Source organism: Alexandromys fortis, unplaced genomic scaffold (assembly GCF_014885135.2).
Source record: "Alexandromys fortis isolate MF-2015 unplaced genomic scaffold, M_Fortis_MF-2015_v1.1 scaffold_164, whole genome shotgun sequence".
NCBI lineage: Eukaryota > Metazoa > Chordata > Mammalia > Rodentia > Cricetidae > Alexandromys > Alexandromys fortis.
The window spans coordinates 796,513-824,081 of NW_026068047.1; the positions used below are offsets into that span (position 1 = coordinate 796,513).

General features: G+C 41.5%; 1 protein-coding gene across 2 annotated transcripts; it reads left to right on the forward strand.

The window, feature by feature from the left end:
- On the forward strand, positions 1-27,569 carry Tbx18 (T-box transcription factor 18). Of its 2 annotated transcripts, none has more exons than XM_050118912.1 (8): positions 1-310; positions 1,283-1,487; positions 3,440-3,541; positions 6,383-6,554; positions 13,960-14,127; positions 16,451-16,515; positions 22,831-22,925; positions 24,813-27,569. In XM_050118912.1, exons 1-8 carry the CDS (start codon positions 1-3, stop codon positions 25,535-25,537), a joined length of 1,842 nt encoding a protein of 613 aa, XP_049974869.1. In that variant the 3' UTR covers positions 25,538-27,569. The 2 variants fall into 2 exon arrangements, with proteins under 2 accessions (XP_049974869.1, XP_049974870.1); XM_050118913.1 differs by lacking the exon at positions 1-310 and adding an exon at positions 725-828.

The window sequence follows — 27,569 nt, forward strand, 5'->3', positions numbered from 1 at the left end:
ATGGCCGAGAAACGGAGGGGCTCGCCGTGCAGCATGCTAAGCCTCAAGGCGCACGCCTTCTCGGTGGAGGCGCTGATCGGCGCGGAGAAGCAGCAACAGCTTCAAAAGAAGCGGAGAAAGCTGACCACGGAAGAGGCGGCCGGGGCGCCGGACGACGCTGGCTGCAGCCGTGGTGGTGGCGCGGGCGATCAGGGCAGCTCCGAGGCCGACGAAGACGCAGCTCCCCCGCAGCCGCCTACCGGGGCGGCGTCCGGAACAGCGCGGAGCTGCACGGACGTGGAGCGGAGCTGTGGCTCCCGCGGAGCGGCGGGTGAGTCGGCCCCTTCCCGTCCCAGCGGCTTCCCGGAGCATCCTCGCCCGGGTCCCGCGAATCTACGCTTCGGGGAGGCTGTGCTCGTGCCGGGGTCCTCTCCGGTCTCTGTGGCTGAGCCCCGGGTGTCAGGCGCTGACCTGTCGGCCTCGCGCACCGTCCGACCTGGCTCCCAGTGGGGCCCAGCGGGCTACCGCCGTCGTCGCCCCCGCGTCGGGGTTCCAGCCCAAGGTGCTGCTCTTCGCGAGCTAAGTTTTGGCAGCCCCGGGGCGCGTGCCGGAAGGCTCAAGCTGAAGCACTGAAACCGGGTTGGACGCCCCGAAGCCGGGTGTGCCAACTTGGGGAGGCTGCGGCGAGCTCGCCCACGCCCTTTCCCGGGAAGTTGAGCGCTTCTCGGCCCCGGCTCTGGGCGCCCGAGGGCTGGCTTTTCGCCCTCTTCTAGCGGCTACGCCGCGGGGCTTGGGACGCCAGCAGCCGGGAGGATCGGAGGGAGCGGCGTCTGGAGATGTTTCCAGAAGGTGCCTCGGGCCGGGCCCTGCAAGAGGCACGGCAGTTGCTCAACTGAAGGGAGGCCCGGGGCTATCGGGAGCGGGGCGGCCGGTGGCCGTGGGATCTGGAACTTGAGCTCAGGATTGGGTCTCAACCCTAGGAGTGAGATTGGGTGAGTGAATGTGTGAGTGAGGGTGTGTGTGTGTGTGTGTGTGTGAGTGAGAGAGAGAGAGAGAGAGAGAGAGAGAGAGAGAGAGAGAGAGAGATGCGCCCGGGGATCCGGGGCCACGCGCGTGGGGGAGAACCCGGCTCTGGCTTTCAGAGAAGGGCACTCAGAGGGACCCCGCAGGCCTCTAGGCAGCTCCGACCGCCCCCGCGAGCGGCAAGGACTGCGGGCGACTCTCCTAGGGCCTGGCCCTGAGAAGGTCCCCAAGGTCGGTTCTCCCTCTCACTGCTTCCCCGTCTCTGCCCTCTGCTGTCCAGGCAGCTGTGAGGACGGCTTCCTGCAGGGCGCCTCCCCGCTGGCGTCTCCGAGAGGTTCCCCGAAGGGGTCTCCGGTACCCAGCCTTGCCCGGACAGGGACCCCACTGCCCGCGCCGCAGGCCCCGAGGGTGGATCTGCAAGGAGCAGAACTCTGGAAGCGCTTTCACGAAATAGGCACGGAGATGATCATCACCAAAGCCGGCAGGTAAACTTGAGCTGGGGTGCTCCGGCATTCTGGCTTCACCCTACCCCTCGCCTGGTCACAGCTGCGACCGCTCCAAATGGGCCCGGGGCAGTAGGCCCTCTTTGGAACCTTCTTTGCCTTCTATACCGAAGCGCTGTCGATGAAGGGCGCAGCCGGGCCCACTCTTGTTCAAGTCAGGGAGATCTTTGTCAGTATGGATGTTACAGTCTTGTCGATGCTCTGAGAATGTGCGGAGGTGCATTTAAGGCTCTAGTTGTCTGTCCTGGACTCAGTAATAGATTGACCACTCTCGCTTTAGTTATAGTTAACTTACATTCTTTAACATACTTTTTTTAGTTCAGAAATCTCTCTCGGGTTAGTCCTAGCACCGTGAACTTACGGTGTTTTGTACTATTCCGATATTAGGCAGCCATAAAAAGTTACTATGGGCATGTTTGCTATAAGAATAGCAGTGCATTGCTTAAGAATTATTATTCTGCTTTTTAAAAACTGTACACACACACACACACGAAATGCAATCCACTGCCTTAAATTTACTGAATACAAAAGCCTTTGGAGAGAAGTAACTTTTTAGACTATATAATTTGTTCGTCGTTCGTTAGCCAAATAAATGGACTTGTTGACCACATCATACTAATTTGAGGTCGGTGAGCGAAATTTGCGCTTTCAAGTTTTCAGCTCATTTAGTGTAACGAAATCTAAGAATAATATGTGTCCTTTAAAGGTTCTTTAAAACGCACGCACAACTCTTTCGGGGAGTACACATGGTAAAAACCTGGGTAGCATAAAAGTATCCAAACTTATTAGAAATTACAAAAACATATTTTATTGAATCCATATGCTACCTTCTGCATTCTCAGAGAGGTTTTTTTTCCATTAATGATCCAAATGCGTTCTTCAACAACACAAAGCAACAGTTGTCTTATAAAGGATGTAGTTAAAGACCTTGACTCTTTATCTTACAGGTGCACTGGAAGAACACTAAAACAGCCAGCACATTAAACCCCTCTCACGCTTAGTTAATAATCATGGACTTTTCTTTGTCTGGCAGTGGTCTTTAATAGCATTGCTGTAAAAAAAAATTGGTAGATAAATTTGTGTTATAAGGTTAAATTAACAAAAATGAGATTAGTTGGAGGGTCCTAGACATAAATCATTAGAAGAAAGTCCGAAACTTACGTTGTTTTTAATACACAGTAATGTGCTGCTGTATTCCTTGCTTCTGTGCCCCTTTTAAAGGGATTATGCGCATTTACTTCAGCATCCCCTTTAGTACACATATCTGGGAAGTCAAAAGAAAATGGAATTTTCGTTTGCTTTAATTAGCAATAACTGTGGTTAGAAAAGAAAACATTTTGGGGTTACGGTGGGGGAAGGGAATTCGTAAATATATGTTGTGTTTAGTTTCTGCTTCCAATAAAGAAGTTTTACTATACCTTTCAAATTCAGAGCGCCTTTTGCACTTCGCCGTACCAGGCTGCAGACAGGAAGTCCTGTCTCAATAAAGAACATATTGTTTGGTTACAGCATGGCACATTGGCTCCTTGCGGGTTTTTTATAACCTCCTTTAAAATTTCACATTGTAATATATTTTATCGCTTTCAGGAATTTGAAATTTCGATCAGTGATGTATTCATTATTTGTAGTAAGATAAGTAAGCTGGTTGGTTCTGCTTCAAAAGCAAAGTTTCTTTCCATGTAAAAACCCTTTCACTTTTAAGATACATTGAAGTTTCGGTAAACATGGAGCGTGTGCCTGGTGCAACAAATCATGTTTCTAAAGCTATAGTTCTGACGTAGCCTATGCTCTGACACCCAGAATTGTGTTATCTACGTGTATGTTATAAACTTGTCTGCATTAAAATGAAAATTACTGGAGGATTCTAGGCTTTATTCAGTTTCCATTCTTAATCAACCCAACCCCCGTTTCTCCCTCCCTCCCATCACATACAGGCGCATGTTTCCAGCGATGCGGGTGAAGATCTCCGGGTTAGATCCCCACCAGCAGTATTACATTGCAATGGATATTGTACCCGTGGACAACAAGAGATACAGGTACTTCTAGCAGACCCATAGCAACACCAGGACCCTGCTGGCTAGTGACGTTTCCTCCATGGCCCTGTGGTCCTACTTTCCCAAAGTCTGTCGAATTTCCAGATTCAAGATCTAACTCCCATGGGTTCTAGACGCTGAAATGGTGCCTCTCCCCTAGCATGTGTGGAAACTCAGTGTTCGTTTTTAATAGGTAAAGAGATGTCCTCAGTCTCTGAGACTTTGAGTTGAGGCCAATCTGCCATTGCTATGGCGAAATCTATCTTTAATGTTGGTTAGCGGTTCAGTTAGAATTTTTGATAGGAGGTGTTTAATACAAAATTTGCAACTACACATGGTAGTAAATGCTCTATTTTTTTCTATTTTTGATCTTACGTAAGTTTTCTTGTTATATTAAAAACCAGATGTATTTTAGACTTTCATATGAAAAACCGTGTTTATAAGGTAGAAAAATAAAATTTCACAATTCACTGTGACTTAAATTGATCTGTGAGCGAGTACTGAATTGTTATCCCTGTCTTGTTTTTAAGTTGGTAATTGACAATTCTTTAAAAATTTCTATAATACTTGAATTTTGAAACAGAATACATTTGTCTGCGCATCAAGCAAACTCTGAAAAGATGAGTTCTTTAGTTTCAAGCCTGTTTGCTTTTACTTATTCAAGAAAGCAAATTAGAGGTTTTCAATGACAATGCCTTTGGTTTATTGGAAGAGTGTAAAATGCTAATCTTTTTAAGAGGAAGTTTGAGATTTTGGGAGAGCAAAAGACGGATCTCTATTTGAAGACTTCTTTCTCATGTAGTGTAGGTCTAAATGAAATCATCCGGTTTCTATCGCTTTTTAAAGAAATGGATGTTTGTTTTGGTAGAACAAGTTTTTGATGTCCAAAGTATTCAGACTGAAATCTGTATATGAGCACAGGAGATACTAAAAGTGTTTAATAGTTTTATTTGTGTTTTCTATTTAAGCTATATTACTTAGTCTAATTAAATAAGTTATTAGAAGTTTTGCTCACATCTCTTGACGAACAGAGAGTAGAAGATACTAAATTTATTAATTAAATGTGCACGATTTAAACCCATATTCTGATTTGAGTTTTGTGTTGAGGACGATAATGTAATTCTCAGTGAGTTTCTAATTTACTCTTTCCTTTTTCAAGTTTCTATTTTGTTTCTTCCTCCAGTTCCCCCCCCCCCATATACTTTAGATTTTTTATTTTACACAATCCATATTTACTTTCATAGAAGGCAATGAAAATTTACATCTTAATAGATCAAACTATGAAACACAACTTTGCCTTCTTCCACTGTTTTTTAAAGAAACATTTAGATTTGGTGCTTGGAATGCTTTTTGAGGAATGTTTATATGTCATTTTATTCTCTTCGAGGGTGTTGGATTTTGGACTATCTAATATGCTTAATTTTGCAAGGTTTTGTTAATACAAGTTGATTAAATTTGACAGAAACTCATCTTACCTGAAGTGTAGGCTTTTTTTCCCGTGTGTCTCTACCGTTCCTATTTTATTTTCCAACATTTTTCATTAGTATCAGAAATTATTTTTGGCTTATTCTCTGTCAAAGAATGGCATTCGATCCAAGTTAAGAAACCTTATGAAAAATTGCTAATCTCAAAATCTTATACAAATTTATTTATTAAAACCACACCATACCAATTAAAGGAAGGTTTTGAAAATTAATTTAAGTGCTATGCTTATATATTTTAAAATGCAAAGGATATGGGGCTTGCAGTTGAGCTCACTGAAATATGTAGCCGTAGTTGAGACAAAGAGCTTCATTAAAAATAGATCTAAGAAAATGTTTCCTACTCTTTTTAAAAGATGTGTGTTTGCTACACAGGTATTTCTGAACACTTATCACTGTAAATTGTGTGCAGTATCTTAACCCATGAGCAGGAGGCAATATATCTAAGTGTATAATCGCAATCATTTCATTGATATGCTACTTTCTAGTTTTTAAATTCCACATTGGCAGATAATAATCTGAATATTCAGCTAAATTGTAAGATGTTGTTTATTCCTGAAAATTTTATTATTTAAATGTTTTCCTTGCTAAGTCAATTTATTTGTGTGTATTTAAAAAAAAAATAAGCTATTGTTCTTAACTGTGAGAATAGCATTAATTGGCTGTACTAATCAAATGTGCTTTGTATGTTGAATATTGGTAGTTGGAAGCTAGTATTTGCTAACAAGTAATTTTCTTAGAATGAAGAAGAAAGAGAAACGAGAAAGATTAATTACAGCATACATTTTATAATTCCTCAAAAATTTAAATTAGCCCGAATCATTTTATCCTCTACTTACAGTGTTAAAGAATTGGGGGAAAACAATTGTTAATGTTAAAATGACTAACTCTCCCCCAAAATAAACAGTGTGGCATTTTCTGCTCACCTCCCCAACTGTTTATTCCACTAGGCTGTTCAGAGCCGAAAAGGGGAGTGACCTCTCAGGAGGCAGAAACCTTTAAAAGTAGACACTGAAGTATTTTGAGATTTGCTCAGAGGTGAGATTGACAACTTCATAGTGTCTTCGGGTCAATTAAATATTCAGATGGAAAATATCAGAATAGAAATTATGTGTATTGCAAGTGTAGTGCGTTAGAGTCAAGATACTTGGTGTGTATGGGGGAGACAGCCTGTATATTTTCACTAGGCTGTCAATATGATGTTTACTCTGAGTCCATTCCCCCCCTCCCCAGTACAATCCAAAAAGTTATCGTGTGTCCAGAGATATAAGTTTATATTTAGAAAAGGGTGCACACTTGGTCTTGGTTGGTAATTCCAGGAGCTGGGGTAGTCCACACTTGACAGTTGGTCTTTGCCCTGTAGGTACGTTTACCACAGCTCTAAATGGATGGTGGCAGGCAACGCTGACTCCCCTGTGCCACCCAGGGTGTACATTCATCCCGACTCGCCTGCCTCTGGGGAGACTTGGATGCGGCAAGTGATCAGCTTCGACAAGCTGAAGCTTACCAACAACGAACTGGATGATCAAGGCCATGTAAGTAGACAGCCTCTCTGGCAAGAACCAGCAGGCCACACAGCCCAGTGCCCGGCTAGAACCTGCTAAGATTGTCACACCTCTTTCTGTTTGGTCAGTATGTGAACGGTACACGTCAAATCAAGGTTCTATTTGTATCAGAAACCATGCCTATAACTGAAGTGTCCCGTAAAGCATTTAATAGCTTTAAACCAGATATTGAATGAAAGGACCCAAGGCAGAGAGACTCTTTCTTTTTTTTAAACCAAAACATTTATGTGAAATCTCATGAGGAGCTAATTATTATACTGAAATGTGCTTGGAAGTTTGGTCAGCAGTGATTTATTGTGTCCTCTCTGCATCCAGCTCTTTTCCCAGCTGAGGTTCACCACAGTAATGACCTGGGCCTGCGTTGTTTGTCTGCTCCATCTGCGAGTTCCCAATTGTTCTGCAATGACAGCTAAGGTGTCGAGTATATTATAATTCCCTTTCTTCCTAGAGCTGCTGAAACCTGATACGTGGGACAGGGCCAACTGTTCCAAAAAGACAGTCCTTGTTAACAGCTTGCTGACTTAGGCAGGATTCTACGCTATTGTTTTAATAACTCACTACCTCCGGGTTATGCTCCTTCCTGTTCAAAGCCAGCATTTCGGTTAGGTGTGTCGAGTTTTGATGAAGGTGAACTGAAATGCCTTTGCCAACTTCCTCATTCTCAAATAAAGAAGATACTTCGCTTATTTGTAAATAAGCCACTCGAAATAAAGCTGTGAGCTGTAATCGCGTTCACACAGCTTGTGCTGTGGTTTGCAAGTGTCTGGACAGGACTTTAAGTGCCCTGGGGAGCTCCTGGGGTAATAAGCTTCCTGTGACAAAGGCGGTGTCTACATGCACAGCTAGCAAGATTTCACATGACTAGGCTTGTGTGTTCCCTCTATGATTTAAAACGGAATCGGAGAAAGACATTTCATTTCTTCATATATTTTCGTATATGACTTCACATTCCTTCTTTTTATTTTTACAATTCCATAACCAAGTTGAGCACTTATGGTTCATTTGGTTTTAGTGTTGAAAACAGCACCAGGCTGCTCTGTCTGACTGAACTATTGATGGCACATTCGTCTGAGGGATGTATTTTTCTGTCTTTTAGTAGGAAATTTAGACAAAATGCTATGTGGTATTGCTTGCTTTCAAAACCTTGTTTGTTGGATTTTCTGAATTCTACAGTTTAAGAGATAATTGTACCTCAAACCATATTCTGATAGGGCACTCAAATCAATATAATCATCTTTTAATTCTAATTCTTAGTTCTAGGTACTGGCTTTTTTATATATGGTATGTACCACACCAAATTTTATATATAGATTTATAAACCTATGATTTTAGATTTGCAATTTTAACAGCTTTTATCTAGAAGAACATTCTCCAAAAATATAGTATGTGTATACGTATATGTAATACATATATGCATATAGAGAAAACAGTTATATATGTGTATGTCTCACATATATATGTATGTATGGGAGAGAGAGGAGACAGAGAAGAAAAAGACAAAGGTAGGAGAGAGTACAGAAAGAGAGGAGGAGGATATGAGAGAGAGAGAGAAAAATAAATGTGAATATTGGTTTATGTGATTGTGGGAGAGTTGGCCAGGTCCATGTTTTGGAGACCTAGGAAGGGTGAAGCTGTAGCTTGAATCTGAAGGTAGTCTGTTGTCAGAGTTTTCTCATCTTCCAGGGACTTCACTCTATTTTTTCTCAGGGCCTTTAGCAGATTGGACAGTGGCCACTCACTGCTACTAATCTGCTTTTCGCGGAGTCTACGGACTATTTATCTCTAAGCCATACTTTCACAGCAATATTTTTGGTGCTGTTTGGCCAAAACTATGGATATTGTGTCCTAGCCAAGTGAACAGATAAAATTAACCATTACACAGTTATTCATTTAAAGCATAAAAGAACAGTTCCAAGTTGAAGTTCAGTTACTTGGACATAAATAAAGAGTCTCACTGTTAGGAAAATTTATAAAAGCAGCGAAGAACGGTTAAAATTAAGGAAATGTTCTTTCTGCTGGTGAAATTTTCTGCTATGGTTGCGACAGGATGTACTCTCTTTGATCAGGCAGTATAGAGAATGTGCACAGGGAGCCTCTGGGAACTGGGTGAGATCAAGAAGCGGGGCATTGCCTTGGGGAGGTTAGTGCTCGCAGGGGCAGCAGCTCTGTCCTTGAAGACTGCTGCCTGTGATCACAGACACTGACGGAAGAGACTGGCTTTGTGAGGTTCTTGCCCAGATGGAAGAGATGGGAGTTTTGCAGACTGTCTTCCTGTCTGTTCATAGAGGTTCAGATGTTCATCCCAGCTCAGAGAGACTGGGAGGAACGCCGGAAGTCCTCTTCTGTGTGCACTCTCTTTGATGGCCCCAGTGGAAGCAGATTGGGAATGTGCTTGGGATTCTACCGCCATCTGTGACTGGGGCCTGAGAAGGCAGCACTGTCATGGTGGGGCCTTAGAGGAGACCCTCGGGGACTTTGGTCCTTTCAGTCTTTGGCTTTCTATCATTCCATCAGTTCTAAAAGAAGTCATTGTCACCTCTAATGAAACTGTACCTGCAATAGTTAATTTCCTAAATTCCTTTCCTAAATTTTGATTCCCCGCCCCCCCCCCCATTTTACTGTGCCGAAGATGTACACACACGCGGCTTTGTGTGAGAACTCTGTGGCCCTGCGAGTTTTACTAAGTTAGCAAAAGGTGATCACGGGAATCAAAGTCTTGTAGGCAGTGACTACACTTCTGAACATATGAGACGATGTGTTTTCCCCAAAGTAACTTTTCAGCTTGCCAAATACCAGACCTGGTTCAGAAAAGAAAATGAAAGCGGATTTGGAGTGGCAGTATCCCTCAGAGCCATAGCAACTCCTTGGATTCTGTGCTCACTTTGGAGTCCGTTTTGTTCCTTGGGGGTCTAGCCAGCTCTGTGCCGGCTGTGGTAGATGCTGAGGCTGGTTCTTGGGCTGCCCTTGTGCAGGGGATTCGTGTGCTTGAATGGCAGTTTCTCACCACATGCATGCCTCCTCATTTTCCTGGAATCCGTCCTCTGGAGAAAAGTAGGTCCATGAGCATCTCTCTGAAAAGAAGACATTTGATGGTGTACCATAGACAGCAGCAGCATCCATACCTACGCTACCAGAGATTCTGGCAATCGGCCCTGTCAAGTGGTCACAGTCATGGGCTCGTAGGAGTGAGTGTGTTTCCACTGCTGCTGACTTTGTAACACACATGCCCACACTCTCTTACTGTTTCTCCTTGAAAAACCAGACAGAAAAGCAGGATGATGCAGGAGAGGTAGCTGAGCTCTCTCGTGGGGAAGGAAGTTGGAATGGTTGAGGATGTCACATCAGTAATCTGGGGGAAGTTGGTTCCACTTTCTGAGGCCTTGTTCCTCTGGGTCATATGGAATTAGAGACCCAAGGAAGCTGGCAAACTTGAAAGTATGCATTTAAGGAGAGTCTGAAACACACTATCACCTATGAACAAAAAGGAAAAATTCTACAATGCCTGTGACTGACTGATAAAGTTTCAACACTATTTAAAGTGAGGTGTAGCTGGTATTATAACACGTGCAGGAAGTGGGGGTAGGGTTGGGGGTGGTGTCAATTTGGTCCTTTTAGGCCATTTGCTTGGCTTAATCCACTCTTTTATAAAAATTTATTCTTCTCTTGTATATTACACCCTGATCACAGTTTCCTTCTCCCCCTAGCAACTCCCCTTCCAGATCCATTCTTTTTCCTTTCCCTTCAGGAAAGGGCAGGCCTCCCAGGGATATCAATCAAATACAGCATATCAAGTTATAATAAGACTAGGTACAAACCTAATCCGATCTCGAGAGTTTGCCATCTAGAAAAATTGCAGTTCCACTGTCAAGCTGAACAACTAGACATCCTATCTGTTAGACTTGAAGCACAGTTGACATGTCAGATAACTAAGTATGCTTTTCATGTAAACCTACATTATTATTAATTAATTAGTTAGTAGTGTTAGAAGTTAAGCCCAGGGCAGGTGCCTTATATATCCAAACCCCTCAAAAGCAGTCTTTAGGGTAGAAGAGCATTTAGAAGCCTCTGAGTGCGAAAGTACTCTGTGTTTGTGGACACAGGTCTGTATGCTTTTTCTAATATTATAGTCTTCCCAAATTCTGTCTAAACAGATCAGACAGTATAGAAAGTACACATAAGATATAATTATTGTTGTAATTATGATCTCTTTTTTTAAAGGCCAATGGTCCCACATATCCTACTAAGTGAACAAAATATTGTTGATTTACTATGATTATAAATGGGACAGTTTATTGTGTTTACTTGTTTATTGGGTATTGAGGTTGTGTGTCCCTGCATGCCATTACACAAATCTAAAGGTCAGAGTACACCTTGCAGAAGTCACTTCTCTCTTTCCACCATGTGGGGCCAGAGAACAGAGTCTTCATAAAACGAGACTGTAAATGGGAAAGAAACATTTATTACCTCCATTCCCAGTTACTTTGTCCCAGTGTCTGAAGTTGGCTGTACACTCTTGGCTAATTTGTGTGGAATATTTTATGTTTGATTTTTTTTTTTTCTGCTCTGGAAATGACTTCCAAAGGGATGATGGTTCTCTCTTGGAGTTTCTAGGTCCTGCCCTGTATGAGCCACTGGCGGTTCGGTTCTTAGCTTGGGGAAGAGGAAGATCTCTCCTTTCATCTTTTCAACCCCCAAAGATACCCATTGCAGGACAGTTTTCCTAGGAGAAAGGTAGTTAAACAAAGGAGTGCCAAGTTAGAATGGACATGAAAGTTATTACTTTAAAGTGGTCGTTTGCTATTTTATGTTAATAATGAAAAGAGTGTGCTATGACAGTATTAAGTTTGCTAGTTCATGTTGACATTGAGAAGGGTACGCTATTACAATAATAAGTCACAGGAAAAGGACCAGGACAGTTAGGTTTGCAGGTGGGGGCTGAGACACAAGCTGCATTCACAGGTTCAAAATCATTCTTGTGTTTCCTGTATTGGGCCGGACATAGAGCCTGTGCCTGCCCACATGGTGTAAATTCACCAGGAAGGTACGTAGACAGGAATGGAAAGAAAACTGGCCCTGGGCCTAGGGAGCTGTGAGGACATGGAAATTTCTAGGTTCTGTAGAACGTACCATTTTTTTTTTAAAGTTGATGTTTAGAAATGTCATGCTGGACCCTAAATAGTACATAGCTACGCTCCTACCTGGAAGTCAGGGAATAAAATGCAGCTTCCCCCTCTGCTGTTCCCCTCACCTGCATATCTCAGAAAAAAAAATAAAAAGAAACTCGCAAGGATATAAACTGCATTAAGGATAGAAGCTGAAATTTAGATATCTGTTAAAAAACAGAGTTAGCCGGCATAATCTAGTAATAAGAAAATAAACAAAAGACATTCCCCACCCACTGAAAATCTGTTCACTAGACAATGCTAATGGTTAGACTCTTTGAGGATAATTTTGTTTCTGCATTTTCCAAACTTTCATCCTGACTCACAGCAAGGCGTAGCTTTCGTGTGTTGGCTGTGTGCACACCTACTAACAGCCAACAAGAGCTTTTGAAATAAATAGTACATATCTCTGGTATAGGCAACACAGTGTTTATACTGTATAATTTTACTTATTTAAACTTGTTTGGTCAAAGCTACTAGTAGTTCATTCAAATTATGCCCTTAGTCCTAGAAAGAGGTGGTGGGTTGCTGTCTGTATCTCTCCCTCATGAGGCCTATTTTCCATTTTGCATTTTCTTGTATTCATATTGCCTCCTTCAGAGGCTTGTCTGGTTGGCAAGATCTTTAGATCTACTTCTCAAGTGTGTCTTCCATTTGGCACAAAGAAAACCGTAGGGAATAAACAAAAGCAGAGCCCTTGACTGCAGGGTTGGCTGTCCCGAGAGTAAAGTCACGCTCTCATGACAGACACATTCTCTGCGTCCAGGGATGTTTGTGTTTGAGCTGACCCAAGGCTCTGAAGTTGGCTTATTAAACTGCCTACATTCTGAACAAAATGAAGCACATCAAACACCATGTTTCCCGTGACGTTTGATTAGGTGTTTTCGTTCTAGATTCATAATAACCAAAACCATGGATTTAAAGCTTACAGTTCAGAAAAATTGCATGCTTGTTAGCCAAAGTAAATTATGAGTATCTGAATATAGAATCCAAGAAACAAATAAAAAACCTGCTGTTTATGGAAGTATTGCAACATAAAAGGCATATATATGCATGTGCATGCTTGTGCACACATACACACACACCATGCACACCCATACACAGGCGTGTGCATGCACACACATACCTACCTGTGATGCCATCATCAGAAGTGATCACTGTTCATATCTCTGTATGAATCTACTGTACTCAGTTTTAATTAGCCATAAAATATGTCTAAACAACTAGGTACCATTTTTACCATTTTAAGTTTAAAAGCAAAGCCAGGCGTGGTAGGGCACACCTTTAATCCTAGCCCTCAGGAGGCAGAGGCAGGCAGATCTCTAAATTCTAAGGCCAATCTGGTCTATCAACCCAGTTCCAGAACAGCAAGTCCATTACACAGAGAAACCCTGTCTCAAAAGAGCAGAATAAAAAGTTTAAAAAGAAGCAATTTTATTATATTGACTGAAATTTGCCTAAACACCATTTGCAACAGCTTGGTAATACCATATCTCACAATGTAAACTTCTATTGGTAACTACTAATCTACTCATACAAGTGGCTCATAGGTCTTCCACTGTCCTAGATTACGTAACGCACATCTTTGTGTATGAAACGATTTTATGGATGTGGAGCAATACCTTAGGACAAATCTGAGAGGGGTTGTGAGACCACCTGAGAGACTCAGGGCAGGATGAGCTCGCTGTTCTCCAATGACATTTGACCGAGAACATGGGTGCTGTACTCTTCCAACAAACCAGAGGTTTTGCAGAACAAGCCCAGGAGACAGTCAGGTGGTCCTCCCTGTGTGCGTGCTGTCACTGATGAAAAAGCAGTTTGCTTGGAGTTTGAAATTCTTGCCTGTATCCCTTAGGAAGTGGATTTGGTACAATGATCATTTCATTCTCATTTTTAGTCTCATTGTTCTAATTCAGCTCATTATAAATAAAACCTTTATGAATATATTATTGTATTTTAAGCAATAGAAATTTGATGTTGACTTCCTGGGGCTGTAGTGAGGGTTTCTTTAAAGTGTTTTGTATTTTTATATAAATGTCACAGATGTCTTCCTAGCCTTTCCCTGCAGCTTTGCTGTATTTTGTTAAATTAACTTCCTGCATCTTCAGAGATGTAACTTTCCTGCAAGAACTTATTTTCCATGTTGCGTATTTGTGCGTGCCGTCAAATTGGGAGCGATTCCTGTGTAATGTGGCTTTTCCCCTTTGATCTAGATTATTCTTCATTCCATGCACAAATACCAGCCACGCGTGCATGTCATCCGCAAAGACTGTGGGGACGATCTTTCCCCCGTCAAGCCTGTTCCTTCTGGGGAGGGAGTGAAGGCGTTCTCCTTCCCAGAAACAGTCTTCACCACGGTCACCGCCTACCAGAACCAGCAGGTATTGTTTCCAGCAGTCCTCTTGCTAGACTCCTGCTCTCCATATGATTATATCCAAACCTTAGGACTTACTGTAAGACATTTGCTCTGCATGATGCCCACAGGGTATACATGTGTGCACACAGAGACAACCCTAGTGTGTAAGTTCCCAAGCAGGCTACTCCAGTGATGACTTAAACTGAGCATATATCTTGGAATTAGCAGTGCAGTTTTACTTTCCATCTTGAGATATTGAATCATAGTGTCATAATTAAAGTTAGAATGTTACTTGCCTAGACAATAGACAAGTAAAATGTGAAAAGCTAGTTGTATCTTAGCATGAGATGTGGTTTTAGTACTGCAGCCTGTGAGTTATAAGAAAAATTTCAGACAGGTTTATCCTGTACATTCATTTTGTATATTTTTAAAATATACAAAACTATTTTTAACTATGTTTTAAACTATTATTCAGGGTACTGATAGACATTATAGTCTGAGAGATGGGCAATTTTGAAGTGATGCTTTTATAATGGTTTAAATAATTTGAGAAGTGAAATTTTTTATTTTTATATGGGCAAATGATTGTGTTTCTTTAAGGTTGTTTTACATGGGTCAAGAGTGTGAGTGTCTCTTACTGATTATTCAGTGTGCGCGCGTACACACACACACACACACACACACACACACACGGCTTGGCACATTATGGTGCAGGACACTGCTCAACAAATGCCAACGACTTAGTTAAGAGTCAACAAATTAGAATGGAAATGGGAAATGCTACCACCTTCTGTTTTTAATTTTTCAGAACTATCATTTTTAAGAATTTAGGATATTTATAGACATTCTCATTAATGTCAATGTGATATTCGTATCCTGGGTTCATGAACCATTGTACATAATTTTTAAAGTATTGCTTTTAAAGAAAACATAAAACTAGGGTAATAGCTATGAATAAGTTGCCATAATAAGTGAGGAGTTTGCACAAAACTCTTTATGGCATCCATAACCTATGCTGAATAAATCTGATAACATTAGCTAGCACTAAAAATAATGATGATAATAACAGAACTATATTTTTGTTTAGAAAGGTGCTTTAGAAAAGTATAAATCTATACTCATAACTAACATCTGAAATATTTAAATTATTTAATGTTATTTAAACATTACTTAAATGAACAGAGAGTTGAGCTTAAATATAGTCTGTAATAGAAAATTCTTTTCAGTGATAGAATGACAATTAATTAATGATAAATTAATCAGCAAGCTTTCATAACATCATTTATAATGTAGTTATAGCTACATACCAAGACGATATCTGATGGAACTCTTGTGTCTGAAATATTGCAAGACTGTTGAGGCTAGGGGCATGCACAGGCCAGGGAGGCCTTCCATCTCCACCATGCTACCCAGCCAGTCTCATTCTTAGCAGGTTAATGTAATCACAAACATGCTCATTAATGTCATAGATTTTATAAGCCCAGGAATTTAGAAAGCAAAAGACAGGAAATGCCTTTGTGCAAAGGACAAATCTTTTAAGAAACGGAAGTGTTACTCAAATGTCAAGTTTAGGATGATGTGAGTCCACCATTAATGGAGGTGGTGAAGATACTTGTAAACTACTTTCTTCTAGACTTTGAGACCTTAGTGGGCAAGAAGCCAGTTTTGAGGCAACAAAATTAAGTATTTTTAAGCTAGCATTTTTTTTCTGCCACTTTCATATGATTTTGCTCCATTAGAAACTTTAAGTCAGATGTTTAGAATCATTACAGTTCGATGACCGGCTAGCACTGTACGGATGAGAGATGAAAGAAAAAGCAAAGGGTAGGGGAGAGACAGAACAATGCTGTGGCAGGAAGGTTAGGGAGTGTGGGGACTTCCAATTCTGAAGAAGGCAAACAAGCATATAGTTTGTCAATAAATGCAGGCTCTGGTTGACATTCAGTTCTCAGCACTTCAAGATAATTGGGGTTAAACCATACTCTAGAGTCGAAGGGAGTAACTTCAATTTGAGAGGATGGTCAAATAGGACAGTGTGGCAGGAGGCTATTAAATTCAGGTTCTTCCTGCAGACATATTCAAAATAAGCCTTTATCCGTGTATTAAGATGGAAAATGAGTGAAGAAATACCTTTTTCACAGCAGATGACTGTTCTGGATGACTTCTGAAATCTTTTATCTTCACTGTTAGGATATTATACCTAGAGAGGGGAACAGGGAACACACACACACACACTCCTCTGTCAGTTAAATTTTGCATTGTCTGTATTTCTACAGTTATCTTAAGTTTTAAATAATACTCTGTAATGTTTATATAAGATTCAATGTGGTTTCTTCTCTACTCTGCAGATCACTCGCCTTAAGATAGACAGGAACCCATTTGCCAAAGGCTTTCGAGACTCCGGGAGGAACAGGCAAGTGCAAGTAAAAATCTCCTGGTTGTTTTAGTAAATATATATAAAGTTTTAGTGTGTTTTTTTTCTGTTATGAACTTTTAAAAGTTAACTTAATAAACATAGTGTTGGAATCACTTGTGATGAGAATTTAAGTTGGTAAACATTGTGTCTTGGAGGTAACTTAGGTATAGAGTGTAGTCATATGGCTGCCCTAAGGTGAGCTTTAATGTGTGAGGCTGGGGTGACGATGCCAGCTCTTGGCATGTAAATTGCATGTTATTTCTAGAGAGGCCATGCAGCAGCCGACCCAATGGCCCCTGTGTCTTCATACTCCAAGAAACTGTTCTTTCTGCCTCATTTATTTATTTGTTGGTTTAGAATGTTCTTAGTGATGACACACTGTCTACTGATTCTGTGTGATGTGGTAAGAGTGTGATACTCTCTTATGAACTCAGATTTTCAACTGGACTATGAAATAATTTCATATTTCCAAAAGACCCAGACTTCTTCAGTTTTCAAATTTGTCTTGGCCCTACTGACAGCCACACACTTATTATTTTTTTTCTATGTTGTGTTTTACGGTGTTTGCACTAAGTGGGCCAGCAACAACAATTAAGTCCACTCTATCATTTTTATCAAAGAATAGGTCACCCAGGCTGTTTGCTGCAAGTTTCTAAATTTATCGATATGAGTCTATTCCAGTAAAGTTCAGTGTTACATTTTCTAAAATAATTGCTGGACATAGAGGGTGATAATAGAGGAACAGTCTCTAAATGCCTTTTCAGGTAAGGCTTTGATGTGCATATGATAAATACATTTTTATAATAAGAAACACTTGAACTCTATTACTTCACTCCCCAAATTATTCTGATGTGTTTTGAAACTGGAATTAACTGGGTTTGTCTACACGAACTGAAAACCCTCAGTTATCAAGAAGCAATTTCACTTGAAACTTTAGAAGGAAAAGCAATCAGGTAATATTTTAGGTTTCCAGTGTTTTCAGCTGATTAGGCCATCGAGATAGGTGACAGACAGGACTCAAAATGTGCCAGAGAGACTGGGTGTCATCCTCGTTTACAGTGCTGTTAGTTACCTAAGCCACACACAGCTGAAGTACTAAAAGGCACCTAAGATTCAATGGGACTAGAGTGTCCTTCCACTTAGTGTTAGGAGGATCAACAAGACTGGCCAATAGGAGAGTCCTTTGAAGTGCTTCACTCTGTGAGGTTTGCAGGAGTTAACAAATTTATCTCGCCCTGAAATTGCTTTAATGTCTTTTTGGAAATGTTTCACTGTGGTGAAAAGTTGTGCCTGGTGGTTGTTATATTAAGCTTCTAGTTAACTTGCTTTTCAGGGATGTTTTGGAAGATTGAGTCAAAGACCAATAACTTAGTAGCTCTAAACTGATGAGTGCAGTGGTAGAAGGCAACTGTGAAGTGAACCTTTTTCTGCCTTGGAAAATGTTTGGGTGAACTCTTCTTGAGAACATCAGAACAATACTTTAAAGTCTTGCATTGGCTCTAGTTAATGTTTTTCGTTAGCAGAAAAACTATATTTTAAAACTCTATAGGAGGTCCACACTTAAATGCCAGAAGCCATACCCAAGTTGTTGATTAGTCTGGGAAAGATCTCGCGGCTGCTGACACTGGAGAGAGGGTCACTATGAGGCAATGGCTTATGAAGTCTTAAAATATATTTTGGACAAAAAGTAACAAGTGACGTTTCTATAAGAAGCTGGATGATGGGACTGGAGAGATGACTAAGTGTTTAAGAGCACTGGCTGCTCTTCCAGAGGTCCTGCGTTCAATTCCCAGCAACCACATGGTGACTCAAAACCATCTGTAACGGGATCTGATGCCCTCTTTTGGCCTGCAGAAATACATGCAGGCAAAGTACTGCATACATAATAAATGAATTAATTTTAAAAAAAGCTAGATTATGGGTTTATAAGATAAAATTTGAGGTGGAATTTTAGATATGCCAGTGTAATGAAAAGATTTGGTGACTTCAATTGTGCCATTAAAAATCCTCAGTCTAATTGGTGAAAATAAACCACGGAGCCTGTTGTTCAGTTTGGAGGCCACGGGCTTGGTTTGACATGGGTTCCCTTCACTTCTGGCTGTTTGGAACTACGCAGGCTTGTCATCAAATGGTGCTTTGCATTATTTCTTTTGATTTTAATAACACCTGTAATGTTTTAAATCAACACACAGAAATAATGAATTATGTTTTAACACTCTGAATTCTGTTAAAATCAAAATTCTTATTTTGCTTCAAGTGATGGTCTTGCTACAGGTGAAGTGAGTTGTGTTTGTATAGAGCTGTGGTTCTCAGCTTGTGGGTTGAGACCCCTTTGAGGGTCAAATGAGCCTTTTGCAGAGTTTGCCTAAGACCACAGAAAAACACAGATGTTTACATTACAGTTCATAACAGTAGCAAAATTACAGTTATGAAGTAGCAATGAAAATATGTTATGGTTGCGGGGACACCACAACCTGAGGACCTGTGTGCTCAAGGGTTGCAGCTTCAGGGAGGCTGAGAAGCACAGTGTTAGAACTTTCTGGTTAAATAAAGGTGGAAATAAAGTTTCCACCTCTTCTCATGGAATACTGTTCCATGTTTAAAAAAACTGACCTTAGCAGTGTGAAAAAAAATCCGCCAATTTAAAATATTTCAAAGTTATGTGTTATTTTTCTTAAAAAATTAAAAAGAACCAGTGTTCAATGAGAGGCTTCCTTAAAAGTATAGTGTCTCTGAGGGCATAGAGGGACAGAATATTTTTTCAAATATTAATAGAGGAAAGTCTATGAAAAATATCCACAATATTCCTTTATTTTCTCTGGTTCTGCTGTGGAGGTTTACTGTTTTCTAAAACAAACTTTGATTTTTATTTCCCTCGTATATGAAATAAACAAGTTGATCAGGACACAAAATAAATACAGGCGTATGATTGCTTCGGCTTTATAAACACCATTCTGTTTAATTAAAAAGTGTCCTTCTCTGGCTGCTTGTGGCACTGCGGCCTGTTTTACGGGAATCAGTAGCCTCGGCCCTTGCAGCCCTCCTGCAGGCCTTTGCTCCGAGAGTGAATTTATGTGCTGAGAATAGCTCCATTCCGCAGTTGGGCCTTAGGTTTGACCCTATAAAAGTTTTTACTCAGGAAGGTACAAAAATTTCTTCTCTTAAATACTTCAGGAAAAGCATAACCATTTTACTAAATAAACTCAGCCATTTGATAGCATAAATGAGGGAGCTGGTAAATGTGGAGGCTGTTCAAAGGCACCTTGTATAAATTATCGCCTTGGCTACTCTCCTGCAGGAGAGACCTTTCATCTTCTCTTTAACTAGATGGGAAAAGTCTCCATTACTGGAGAAAATGAAGGCTTTTTAACAAAAGTCCAGATTCAACTAATAAATATTTTATAACTGTTTCCTGCAAAATCTCTGAAATCCTCGGTGGAATGGGCAGTGTGAAGTAGCAGCCTCGGGCAACGTATCAATAGCTCCCAATCAGAATGCTTGTAGTAGGGGTGTCCCCTCCAAGTTGTCACTTTAGGCATAAATATTTGCTCTGCTCAGTAACTTCTCCCTATGAATTTGATTTGTGGATTTGAAACATAAGTCAGTTAACATTGCTAAAATAAATAAAGCAGCAAAACACATCTATTGAGTCTACAAACTGCTGGTTTTAGTAAAAGTGTTTCATAATTATATTGGTATTTTCACTATCCAAAACTACCTTTATTAAAATTAACCTGCCTGAGATTAAAAGGTAGGTAGTTTGTTTTTAAAATAAAGGTGTGAACTAATATACTTTAACAAAAAGTGCTTTTCTCTTGAAAACAGTAAAGACTTAGTATTGGTTTAAGCTAAATACAGAGAGACCATCAAAGCAATACTCAACACTCGTTAGACCAGAATTAAATAAAACCTACAGATAACACGGTATTGAGACAGACAAGGGCCACAAACTTCATAGAAAAAAATTAGTTTACCATAGAGAAAATGTTATTGTGTAGTATGACCTCGGGTATTTGACTTGTAGTTTGGCCGCAGGTATAATATCTGATTTACAAAAAGTAGAGTAAAATAAAAGCCATTTAGAATGAAATGAATTATAGGTGGATATAATAGTGCTTTGGAGCTTTATAGTTCAGTCTCTGGAAACTGAAATCCAGGGAGGGCAAATGAGTTAGAGTGACTTGGAGTCACTGGTTCTTCTGATTCCAGGCTAGTACACACACATGTATGTACCCCATACAGTTCTTTCTGTGACACAGCGATTATATCAGAGGTCAGACTCCTCTCTTCCCACCCACGTAGCCCGGGAGAAACAGCTGGGGGTGTTTTCCCTGTGGCAGACTGCGGTAGCCTCTGTATGGGCTGGTGATGGCTCCTCCGAGACTGAAGAAATTAGAAAGGTCCCCATGCGAGTCACGGCAAGAGGAGGTGTAAAACCTTGAAGGATGGCAATGGGAGATGTTTTCCTTGCGTAAATCGTTGCTGCTCTTGGAGGAGCTTTCACGGTTGGAGAGGTCATACGACTGGCAGGAGGATTTCTCTGCCTTAGGTTTTTGTTCATGGTTCGTGGGTGCAGGGAGGCAGCAGCTGAGTTGAAAATAGTAAGAAATGTTAACAGTCACGAGAAATTTCCAGGTAGAACCTTACCCAGAAGAAGGTTTTTCTGTTTCTGTAGTGCTGAGGATGAACCCAGGTCTTTGTGCATCCTAGATACACTGGCTGGTTTGTAGGCATCAGAAAGGAAGGAGCCTCAGCTGAGGAAATGTCTCCAAGAGACCCAGATCTAAGGCATTTTCTCCACTAGTGATCAGTGGGGCAGGGCCCAGCCCATGATGTGTGGTGTCATCCCTGGGCTGGTCCTGGGTTCTATAAAAGAGCAGGCTGAGCAAGCCAGGGGAAGTAAGCAGCAAGCAGCACTCCTCCATGGCCTTTGCATCAGCTCCTGTCTTATTGCTGCCTTGTTTTAGTTCTTGTCGTGACTTCCTTGAGTGATGAAGAGCAATGTTGAAGTGTAAGCCAAATAAGCCCTTCCCTTCCCACCTTGCTTTTGGTCATGGTGTTTTGTTACAGCAATAGAAACCCTGACTAAGACTCTAGATTTCTGGTAAAGTACTGACATATAACCCTGGCCCTGACTGTGTTATCTTTCTAACAAACTGCTCAGGGTTGAAGTGGTTGAAGATGACTAGTGAAGTCCCAGGCTGTCTTGAGAATGGCTAATTGAAGGGAAAGGCTCAACCCCAGATGCCAGGTTGTAATCTTTAGCCTCCACATATAAGAGGGAAGGAAGACTGAGTCACTATGGTAGGAAGTTATGTTTGCATTTAGAGGAGTTGCTTTTTTTTAAAAAATACACAGATGAGATACAAATAGTCTGCCACGAAGTTTGTCACTTTACACATCAGTTCACTAAGTGTGTTTGTGAGGCTGATTAATAACTTACAGTGTTGCTACTAACTCTGCATAGAAAATAGGTAGCTTTGGTGATCCCTTTCCACCCTTTCAAAACTGAGGGGGAGGTCAGTGCTGCCCCCTCCTGGCCTCCTGGTTGGTAATGGAGATTGTGCCCCAGAGCAGAAGTTGGTTTTCTTTGATTGGTTCTTCCTCTGAGCTAGCTCCTGAGGTACCAAATGATAGCAGAAATGTCTCTTAGAAAAGAGAACTTGGCATAAAGATGCTTTTGTAACTATCTCCTCCATTGTCAGAGGGCAGACTTCTTTGACAGGAAGAAAAGCCCCAGAGTTCTACAGAGCCTTGGTCTCAGAGTAGCCAGGATGGACTCAGATCCTCAAGTCCATGTGCTAGCTTTAGGGTATTGAGAAGTTTGGCAGGCATCTTGGTAGGTTTCCATTTTCTTCCCTACATCCCTGTGTGATGATGGAAGTCGCAAAATAATCCGACACCAGTTCAGAATTACGAATAATAAAAGGGTTATTTATTTAAGGGAAACACATACAGATCACTGTCCTAGATAACAGTCTTCTAAGCGAACAGGAACAGAGTCTAGCAGCTGAAAGCGGGAGCTGGAAGCAAGAGAGAGGGTACACGCTTTACAACTGCTTTTAGAGTATCAGTGACCACATCCAAGTGGGCTGGTATCTTAAAGGCTATTGGCTGAAGGAGTGGCATGTGCTCCCACAGCACCTGTGTGAAGCATCTCTTTTTGCCCGTGGCAGTCTCCTAACCTGACACTGAGTTTATAATGCGTACGGCATTGCTTACCATGGTGTTTATTCAAATGCATATTTGAATAAACTACTAGTGAAAACCCTTCCCTAACTAGACTCCATTTGTCCTGACCTTTCCATGTAGAATGGGATTGGAAGCCCTGGTGGAGTCTTATGCTTTCTGGAGACCATCACTACGGACTCTCACCTTTGAAGACATCCCTGGGATTCCAAAGCAAGGTAATTCAGTTTCCTGGGTCATGCAATCAGACCTGAGAAAAGGTGAGGCGTAAGAGGTGCACACTTTGATATTTATACCCACAATGTTGACTCTATCACCAACATCCTCCTACTCCAGGACCGATCTCTTTCCTCCATGACAGGAGACAGGCCAGGAAAGATGGCTGTCCTGTGGCGTTAGAGGTTAAATAATGCACGGTTTAGCTGTTTATTTCATAATGCTTGCATCTTCCTGACATCTCTCATGGAGACGTGTGATGCTGGGCTCCAAAGTCAGGCGTGTGCTCTACAAGAGTTGCTCATGCCAGTTCCTCTTATTCATCTATTGTCTTTCAGCAGGGTTTTCTTATTGGGTCTGTGGTGAGATTTGGCACACTGGATCAGACCATTTTGAGCTCATTTCTCACAAGCCCGGAACTTCTATCTCCTTAGAGAAGGGTGACATCTTCACTCTGGTCTGCTCAGACGGTAGACTCTCATGTCACCCATGTAAGCAGATTTTACCAGGATCCTGCCAGTTCCCAGCGAGAATTTCACATACTCTGGTTTAGATTATTATCATTGGTTGTTTTAGGCTTTTAGATTATTTAAAGAAGCAGATGAAATACCGTTGTTAGAATAATGAAGGTTTTACAGCTTAACCAGCCCTTTGGAATTTTCCATTCTTAAGTTATGTCAAGTTTGTAAGTATCAGTCTGCCAGCAAATGCAGAGAAGGGAGTTGGAGAGCAGCAGAAGGGAGTTGCTGGTGATTGGTTGTGAGATTAAACCACCCTCTCTGAGTGTCACAGTCTTGTTTATTTCTTAGACCTTTGGTTTGCGTTGCATGTGATTTGCCAACCTGGTTTCTAGCTGGAGTTGAGATTTTGAGGGTCAGAATGATGGCCCAGCGAGACCTGAGTGGTACAGGTGTCGATGCACACAAGCCTCAGTGGGAAGCTACAGAGGTTCGTGAGGCATGGCACCCTGACCAGGCTGTGCTTTCCTCTGTGAGGAAGTGTATTGAGCCTGAAAAGACCGTGGGGAGAAAAGAAATAACACAGGAGGAGAAGAGCAGTTTATTATACTGTTGAGGCAAGAGGCAAAATGAGATGAAATTTGATTTTATAAAATTTCTGCTAAGTTTGGCATTTGTAATATTTGTTTTGGCAAATAAGAAACTTCCAAGAAAGCAAACTGAGATAGAACATGAAAATTCTATGTGATCATGTCTTACTGTATTTTGTTGTTGCCAAACATTTTGTGTTCATCATTATCTAGAAAGATTTAGTCCTAAAATAGTCTTCCAAAATTTCATCACATTTAATCAATTAACTAATTTATTATTATTATTATTATTATATTTATGTGTGTGTGTGCACACATGCGCTTGTATGTGCAATAGCACATGTGTGGAGATCAGAGGACAAATTTTGGGAGTTCATTTTCTCCTTCCACCTTGTGGGTCCCAGGAGTTGAACTTAGGTTGTTGGGCTTTGTTGCAATTATTATTACCCTTGGAGCCATCTTACCAGATCTTGGCTTAAAAATATTGAGGAAAGGTCCAGGAGGTGATGGTACATGCCCTTAACCTCAGCACTTGAGAGGCAGAGGCAGGTGGGACTCTGAATTCAAGGCCAGCCTGATCTACAAGAGCTAGTTTGAGAACAGCTATCTGGAAAGAGAGAGAGAGAGAGAGAGAGAGAGAGAGAGAGAGAGAGAGAGAGAGAGAGAGAAAATGTTTGTTACTCAATATGAGTTCAAAGAAATGAATTCATTGGAAGCTAAACCACTTTTCACCTTTGTAATTCCCACTCTTGAAACAAACCTTATGTATCATTTGCTGACCAAAATTTAAAGGAAAAGATGACAGTTGGAGTCATTCTTTACATTGCAACTTTTATTATAGGAAACACAAGTTCTTCCACTCTACTGCAAGGTACTGGGAATGGTGTTCCTGCCACACACCCTCACCTGCTGTCTGGCTCCTCTTGTTCCTCTCCTGCCTTCCATCTGGGGCCGAACGCCAGCCAGCTGTGTAGTCTGGCTCCCGCTGACTATTCTGCCTGTGCCCGTTCAGGCCTCACCCTCAACCGATACAGCACGTCCTTGGCAGAGACCTACACCAGGCTTACCAACCAGAGCAGCGAGACTTTCGCCCCACCCAGGACTCCTTCCTATGTGGGGGTGAGCAGTAGCCCATCCGTGAACATGTCCATGGGTGGCAGCGATGGGGACACCTTCAGCTGCCCACAGACCAGCCTGTCCATGCAGATCTCGGGGATGTCCCCTCAACTCCAGTACATCATGCCATCACCATCCAGCAATGCCTTTGCCGCCAACCAGACCCACCAGGGGTCCTACAACACTTTCCGGTTACACAGTCCCTGTGCCTTGTATGGATACAACTTCTCCACATCCCCTAAACTGGCTGCCAGTCCAGAGAAAATTGTTTCTTCCCAAGGAAGTTTCTTGGGGTCCTCACCAAGTGGGACCATGACTGATCGGCAGATGTTACCCCCTGTGGAAGGAGTGCACCTGCTTAGCAGTGGGGGCCAGCAGAGTTTCTTTGACTCTAGGACCCTAGGAAGCTTAACTCTGTCATCTTCTCAAGTGTCTGCACATATGGTCTGACGAAGCCTTTAAGTGAAATTGCGTTTGAATCGAATGGATCTTCCTTATTCTTGAAAAAGGCAATATGGAAAAAATGTGCATATACTAGAAAATGAAGGCTCTCTGAGGATTTGTACTTTCTCCTGGCAAGACTGTAATTATCTATGCATATATGTATGCTGTATATTCATAGCATGTAGTATTCGGAAAGCTTCTCACTGCCGTGTTTATCCAGTGTCAAAGAATATTGACTACATGTACTGTGTTTATCCAGCGTGAGCAGACTCTAAAAGCGAAACGGTACACTTGAAAGTTGGTAATGATACTAACCAAAGACTTCTCTATTGCTCCTGTGCAAAGTGATGGGGTTCATCCCGGCAATTCCACACATTCCTAACCAAAGATTTGCAGCTTCGGTGTCAGAAGAGCGCTCTGAGCAGTTCGTATCCGGGTGTTGGTAGCATTATGATCTCTATTTCTGGACATGATGTGAGACCCTCCAGTGCAAAAGCCAGTTAATTCGTAGTGCGTTTCTGTGGTGTCTGTAACAATAAAGGCTTAGCTTTCCATCCCTGCTTATTCTTGTTTACCGTCCACCTTGGGTCTAAAAAGCCATGGCTCGGCTGGTGTTTATTTCCTGAAGGAAGGTGGAGCAGACACTTGTGGCTTTTCACTTTCCATTGGACAGAAAATCTTACCTGCAAAAAATGCATCTCTACTATTTTAAAATGGTTCCCCCATTTCATTTTGTTTATCAAGAAGGCCATTAAAAATGTTCTGTAAACAATCTGAAACTTTAAATTGTCAACCAGGGAAGGGGTTGGATTATGTGGTATGAGAAATTGCAAAAAGAGAAAGTCAGTCCAGCTCAGATTCTTTTGTCCCAAGGAGTAATCCTTATTTATTGACTTTTAATTAGAGGAATACTGCCATCCCCCCCCCCCCCCCCCCCCCGCGGCCTTGGTGTGGCTTGGTTTTTAGATTTAGGGTCATTTGTCCATCTTTGAGCTGCCTTGACCCCTGGTCTGTGAGTAAGGAAGAGGCATTTATGCTACTTATTTATGTCTCATAACTCCAACAAATCGAACAGTTCCCCCTCCCTAGCCTTATCTCCCTGTCTGACTCTTTTCCAAAGCAGATAGGTCCTGGCTTTATGGTGCTAATGCTACAAGGAATTTCAGAGGGTTATCTCCAGCAATCTGTCTTGTGTTGTAGTCAAAGGCCAAAGGCCATTTCTAGAAAGGCCTCCTAGGAAGACCAAGGAGGAAGACACTCATTATGATAAGTGAGCTCTAAAACTTTTAACCTCAACAGCATTCTAGCTTTGGAAGTGAAGAAATGAAAACACAATTGACTTCTTAAAATGCCTGAAATGAGCATGACTTGAATTTAAAAAAAAAAAAAAAAAAAGGAACTTTGATAGTAGTTAGGGAGATGAGCAGAAAAAGTGAGGCGTGTGGGATGGGGCCCAGCTCCTTCTGCTGAGGACCCACAGCTTTCCTTCTGATTAGCCACAGGCTTCCTCTAATTGGTCCCTAATTTGCATGGGGAAGGAAACTACCCCAGTTTACTTCTTTACTGAACAGGATCATTGTTGGATATTTAGGGGAATGTTATGTTTAGACAGAACGCATTGGATTTGTCTCTGTTTATAGATACTGACAGATTTTCCCATGGATTCTATAAGAACGTCATCAGATTAGTAACAATTTGAAAATCTCACATTAGCATAAAGGAACATGAAATTTGTGATAGGTTTTATGCATGGTTTTATTAACTTGACAGAGATTTGGGGAAAAGACTTTGACAGTGAGTTCAATCTTTGTGCTCAAGGAGATAGTTTTCCATCTTGAGAAAACACTAAGTAGAACATTTCCCTTTTTTGCTGTTGGTAATTTGAGATGACACCATGATGTGGGTAGACTTTTTTTTTTTTTTTAGTCGTTTTGGTAAAATTTGCAGTATTGTTCAAATGCTGTTTTAGGTTTTGCAGTAAATAATAATCACCACTTCTCTCCAAGGACTAACCTTTTATTGTTGTATTAATGACATG